At 32.6% G+C, this 6,175-nt stretch overlaps 1 protein-coding gene across 2 annotated transcripts; it reads right to left on the bottom strand.

Annotated features, from left to right (window-relative positions):
* Positions 1 to 682: 682 nt before the first annotated feature.
* On the bottom strand, positions 683 to 2,077 carry LOC126851257 (deoxycytidylate deaminase). 2 transcript variants are annotated; one of them, XM_050595018.1, is made up of 4 exons: positions 1,699 to 2,077; positions 1,269 to 1,504; positions 940 to 1,153; positions 683 to 851 (listed from the first exon to the last, which is right to left on the bottom strand). In XM_050595018.1, exons 2-4 carry the CDS (start codon positions 1,453 to 1,455, stop codon positions 749 to 751), a joined length of 504 nt encoding a protein of 167 aa, XP_050450975.1. In that variant the 5' UTR covers positions 1,456 to 1,504; positions 1,699 to 2,077; the 3' UTR covers positions 683 to 748. The 2 variants fall into 2 exon arrangements, with proteins under 2 accessions (XP_050450975.1, XP_050450971.1); XM_050595014.1 differs by having other exon boundaries at positions 1,607 to 2,074.
* Between the last annotated feature and the right edge of the window lie 4,098 nt (positions 2,078 to 6,175).

A 6,175-nucleotide genomic window follows, 5' to 3' on the forward strand; every position in this document is an offset into this window, starting at 1 on the left:
AAAATGCATAAAGAGACTTGTGTCATATTGATTCTATTTTACAAGGGAAGGCTCAGAGAACTGAATACTATCAATTTTGTGGAACTTGTTAGGATTGTAAAGTGAGTTTTATCTGAATACAATACCTTTATTTGCTCTATAATCCTCAAGTTTTTCTTCGAAATCAATGGAGTTTAATTCTGAGTTTTTTCTTGTTAATCTTATTGCAATCATTTCACTCTTTCTGTATATTATTTTATTTATTTTCTGAATGCTCATCCTGTTAAGGTTAAAAAAAAACAAAAAAAGGAACTTATCAGATTTGTAAAGTTTGAAAAAGAGCAGGTTTGTTTTGCCTGCATTTGTACCTACTCTTAATTAACTTTTATATGTAAATATTAATGTTTGATCTTTCAAAAAAATCAATATCCAATGAATACAATCACAAGTTATACTTCCACATACTATCTGGTGATTAACATTACTTGGAAAGATTCAACTTATGAAATGTCAAATGAAAAAATAAATAAATGAATAGAAACATGAATAAAAATAAAATTTTTATTGTACATACTACCATGATGTGTTCTGATAAAAAAAACTTTTTATTTTTATTGTGTTATACACAATTCTAAAAAAGAGGATTAGTGTATTTTTTGATTTAGGTAAAATATATTCTGTAAAAGAATAAAACATACAAAAATAAGATACAATTAGTATTCATATTAGTTCATATAACAATAATACAATAATGATTGATATGATAATTTTAATCTTCTGGTTTTGTAGGAGTTTGTGGTAATTGACTCATCTCATTCCAATTAATATCACTGAAATTAATTTCTATTTTCTGATTTTTAGGAATATATTGCCTAAAAGAAGATTAATGAACTTTTGCTATAAAAGGAGATTTTGCTATTATAACAATAAATTAACAACAGCCATTCCAATTAACTATACCTATATTTTATACCAGCAGCGTCAAACATTTTCTTTGCAGCTATTGCCTCGACTTTATGAGCATTTTTATCTGACATGTATATTACTGTTTTTATGCCAGATTGTATTATTACTTTCGCACATTCGTTGCATGGGAACAAAGCAACATACATTGTACAATTTTTAACATTACTTGAATTCTTGTTTAAAACTGCATTAATTTCTGCATGACATACTACAATCCAACACCAATAAATTGACACGAATTTTTAATAATTAAATAATATTTCGTTTATCATTTTTGTGTATATGTATATCTTGTAAAAAAATATGTTTATCATATATTGTACCGTAAAGATATTTTGAATCTAAATCGTTGCGAGAACTCTTTCCCCATGGAAATTCATCATCATCACATCCCATGGGCATTCCGTTATATCCAATGCCGACAATTCGTTTATCGTTATTAACAATACATGCACCGACCTGGGTACAGGGATCTTTGCTCCGTTTTGCGGAAAGGAACGCTATAGCCATGAAATATTCATCCCAATCAATGTACGACGTTCTCTTAGAATTAAGATCCCTATATATTGATAAAATAAGGTATTATCAATAATTGAATATACTTTATTAATAATATTTAGCATCTCTCTTTCTCTATAGATATAACAAAAATTCTTGATACCGTTTGGACGATATTTCCGCCATCGCTAATTAAATCTCTATTTAAGCTGAAATAGATTAGATAATGTTATTAATTATTTAAATACTGTTTACGTTTTTAAATATCACCACGTAGATAACAAAAGTCAAAATGAAAAAGAACTTAAAGAACGATAATGCACGTGCTCCGCACAACAGCTGACAACTGACACTTTAAAACAACCTTTCGACAGTTGATAAAATCGCTATTTGGTGTGTATCCGTGCTAATAACATAGACACATACCAAATAATGATTTTACCGGCAGTTTCAAATACTGGAGAGGTCATGTAACGATGCACAGGAGAGTGAATGTTTATAAATACGCTTTGATTAAGAAGCATAGCAATCTTTGGATATGTGTAAGTTTTTATCTTTCAATCAAAACATGTATAATGACGGTAATTACCGAGAATGGAATTTCCAATCGGAAATCTTTTTATAACCTTTTAGTATTTGTGCGAGTTTGTTGAATTTTTAAGACAAAACGCTATATCGCCTCTTTTAACCATATTTATATACATATTTTATATTTTTAAACCATTACTTTCTCTTCATACATTATTATTGTGATGTAAATCATAAAATATAATCAACGATTGATTAACGCTCTTGAAATCGATTCACTAAATCTATGTTAGAAAAGAAAAGTTTTTTTTAGAAAAACGGGATTTTGGCCATTATTTTAATCGCATATTGGAAAGATTAAAGGAAAGATTGTTACGTTAAAATAAACCAAAAGTTATCCAAAGTATTAAAGCTCTTATTTATATTCGAAATATAAATCTCATATTATTTTTACAATTGATTAAATTTAAGAATCAACCGAACATTACTGTCATCGTAGAAACGGTTTAACGCACGCGAGCAATTTCTATGTATGAATTAATTTAGTCAATTTATCGAGTTTTTGGGGACAAGATATCACAAAAATAGTAGCATGGTACAATCGATAAACGCTGTAATAATCAGAGCATGGTAGAGCTTAGGACCGAATCTTTAGGCACGCCAACTGGTGGCTCCTGGTACCACAGTTCATCTTTATTGCATTTTTTATAGTTTTCTTTTATAAACTTGAGCATTTTCTTAATGTAGCAGAGCTATTGTTTATTTAAATGAATAATATACACATAATATATTTTATATCGAGAAAACATGCGTGGGTTAAAAGTTTATTAATATTTCTTATATTAATTTTATATTGCAAATAAGATATCTAAACATATTTCAATTGTTCACTTCTTCCTTTTATAAAGTGCGTTCCAATTTATACCGTTGTTCGACATTGTTGTGATGCCACGATATTATGACTTTCCGCGTATGCACATTTTTTATCATTCCGCTATTCTGTATCCAGAGTCCGTGCAGTTTCATGATATATACATGCATGTTATTATTTATGATTATAGAGAAAACGCTTTGTTAGCGGAAGGAGGCGTCTCTATCTTGCTGTAAAATATAGTAACCCTACATTCCGCACCGAGCATATCTTTCGTATATTCGCTTTTTTTATTCTGGTACAACACTTTCGCAGAGATACAATGTGCATTTTTCATATTTCGATTCCATTTTGGTTATTGCTGCGAGTACAATTTTGTCTAGCATTTCTCTGGTCTGACATGTATTAAGATGCATAGCAATGCACGACGTGGCTTATAGACATACATGCAGACGAGAGAAAAAAGAAAACACGTGTATGTGCATTGTGACTAACCGATCCACTTCCTGTTTTACGCAGCGTCGTGACAACAGGAAACAATCGAAATCTGGAGATCCATCTCACGAATGGAAAACATTCATAGGATGAGAGCTAATACTTGGCAATCAGCTTCCGAGTGATTACGCTGTATATATTTACGGAAGAAAAATATTCTACTTTGTGATCGCATGGAAGTTCAGTTATATCGTATTCGACAGGCTGTTCTCTTAAAGAAGCGAAAAGAAATCCTGTACATCAATTCGTTCTCCTTATTTAACCTACGTTCGAGGTATTTTTTTGTATCCATATAAATTAATATGTATATAATATTACTTTAAAGATTAATATTTTTTAATTGAACTGAATCAATATTTAATTTGATATTATATATATTCAATTTTTAAAAAAATTAATATATAAAATTTAATATATAAAAAAATTTAATACATAAAAAATTAATATATAAAATTTAATATAAGAACATCCGAATCATATGTTCAATATGTCATAAAGTCAATATGCATATTTATTCTCTAACAATTTTTATATTAATTGCTTTATGATTCAAGCTAGAAAAGTTTAATACCTTTTGCACAATCACCAATGCAATTTCTTATAATATTCACATAATTATGCGCGTAGCAAGGATTTGTTGCTATTGGCACACGCGCGAGATATGTGAAGCTATGCTTGAGATGCTTAAATTTCAAACCCTTCACCTACATGATCTTTAGACTACTGACGTTCCTGCATAGCCTGTTAAGTACTCATAAACACATGAATATATGTGGGCGCGGCACCGTGGGCACGTTTTACAGCTGTATCCGATATTGGTAGGAAAAAGGAGCGATAAACGGGTAGTCAGTCATAAAACCAGCATATAATCGGCGGATATTAGCGATGACTATTGATTTCAAATTATTCTCCGATCAATCGCGAAAAGGTTTTGTCCATAGCAATCTGAAATCGTTTTATTTGCGTATGAAATCTGCTTGCACTGCCATTTTTAGAAAAAGGAAAAAGTCTGATGAATAATCTATAAATATATATAATAGTTTCGCAATTAAATCACATTTTATTTTCTATTATTCTACAATATAAATTTGTTCAATTAATTAATATTACTGATGAAAATCCCTGCTGTCAATCGTGTTTTTCGAGAAGTCAATACAATAGTTGATTTTAATTAATAATAATACCCTAGCATTTAACTGAGATTGCTGTCAGTGGAAATGAACGCTTTCTACACGAACATTTGTCTTCTGCCAATGAAGTGTCTTTCGTAATAGAAAAAGATCCGCTTTAATACAAAAGCTTAATCTTGTCTAAAGTTTTTTTTTTTTACCGGAAAAGAAAATTGTCTGTGTAAAATGAGATAAAGTATTTTTCTTTCAGCACATGTCTAGATAATATTGTCTTTATATTATAACAGTAATAGAATTTTTTTTATTTTTAACATAACATAATATCAGCATTTGTTTGTTTTTTTAAAATAAATAAAGAAATGGCATTTTACAGTAGGTTTTTCTTTCATAATTTTGTTCAATCGATTGATTTAAAAATAAAATGACATAGCTATTGGCTTTTTCGCGCAACGGTTCAGTAATTATATACATGGACCACGGCGTCGTGCTGTCTATTTATTCAATCTCTCGACTCTGCATGCACACAAATTGCCTTTTACACCGACATGTCGGCGGTTCTTTTGTCTCGACGTATGTATATCCTATTCTATTCAGCATACCGAAAGTCGAGCGCGGTCCAGAGAGGATATTCGCGGTCGGCGCGGAGGAAGTCGAGTATTGATCAAGGGGTACGAGCGTCGGGAGGGATTTCTCTCCTCGCGGGTCGGGGCGTCGTCGCTTTTCGTCGTGAATGCACGGGGATGAATGGGCGCGGTGGGGGTCACCGTCGCGCGTCGGAAACCCGAGGGGAATTTGGGAGAGGGCGGAATGCACGCATCGAATGCGTCTGCGCTTTGTGCGTGCACACAGTGCTCCGATGCGCTTGGTTCGAAACGCGCACCGGGTATATTTACGGTGTGCGGTTGCCGGGTCGGTGGCGGCACGCACGTGGTATCTGTCGACGAGGGAGGCAGCGAGAAAGCGAGATGATAAAAACTAACGAGGGAGTATTGGCAATCCCGGAGGATTCACGATGCCGATTGATACGCTCAACGCGTCGTTAGCTATGGAAGTCTCACTACCCTCTGAAAAAAACTCGCTGTAGCGTGAGTAATCGCACGTATTTTACAGCTTCCCTGCTTTCTTCCTCTTTCGTTATTGTATTTTTACGTCGTTGTTATCTCGTAGCAAAGTGCGATAAATATCAATATTATTCAATGCGCTTGGGGAAGATACTCGAAACGTCATAGTCGCGACATTAAATAAACTAAGATAGCGAAGCTTATTATAACATCTCTAATTGATCGCGACTCGTTTAAATTCTTTCTCGTATTATTCTCTGTGCAAATGCATTTTTTATTATTTTCAAAGTTATCAAACAATATCGAAAATCTATTTTCTTATCTAATTTTAATGTTTAAGTGAAAAGATCTTGAAATATATTTTTGTCAAACAGGATTTCTAATAATCATTAATCTTAAAACTCAAAAAATTATGGGCAACTAAGGTCCCAAAAATTTAATCTATGGTAGTAGCTGATATTTCAGGTATAAAATACAATAGGAATTCTTTCCATTTTAAGGATCTCTAGCCCTGGTTCGTCCTGTATTTTCGTGCGTACCCTGTACATACAATAGCTGCTGTCAGAGTTCCTTTCCGTGCGCGACGTGGTAGGGGCAGAGATCTCTGCCGACGATATCTCCCTCTCCGTCTTTCTTGTTCGCGGGTT

Source organism: Cataglyphis hispanica, chromosome 1, assembly GCF_021464435.1.
Source record: "Cataglyphis hispanica isolate Lineage 1 chromosome 1, ULB_Chis1_1.0, whole genome shotgun sequence".
NCBI lineage: Eukaryota > Metazoa > Arthropoda > Insecta > Hymenoptera > Formicidae > Cataglyphis > Cataglyphis hispanica.

What these genes read in the sequence shown, in the direction of transcription:
- LOC126851257 (XM_050595014.1), bottom strand. Translation starts at nt 1,629, where the DNA reads ATGGCGGAAATATCGTCCAAACG. An exon ending in GCGGAAATATCGTCCAAACG is followed by an intron (nt 1,505 to 1,606) that starts GTATCAAGAATT and finishes ATCAATATATAG; the next exon opens with GGATCTTAATTCTAAGAGAA. An exon ending in AGATTCAAAATATCTTTACG is followed by an intron (nt 1,154 to 1,268) that starts GTACAATATATG and finishes GTTGGATTGTAG; the next exon opens with TATGTCATGCAGAAATTAAT.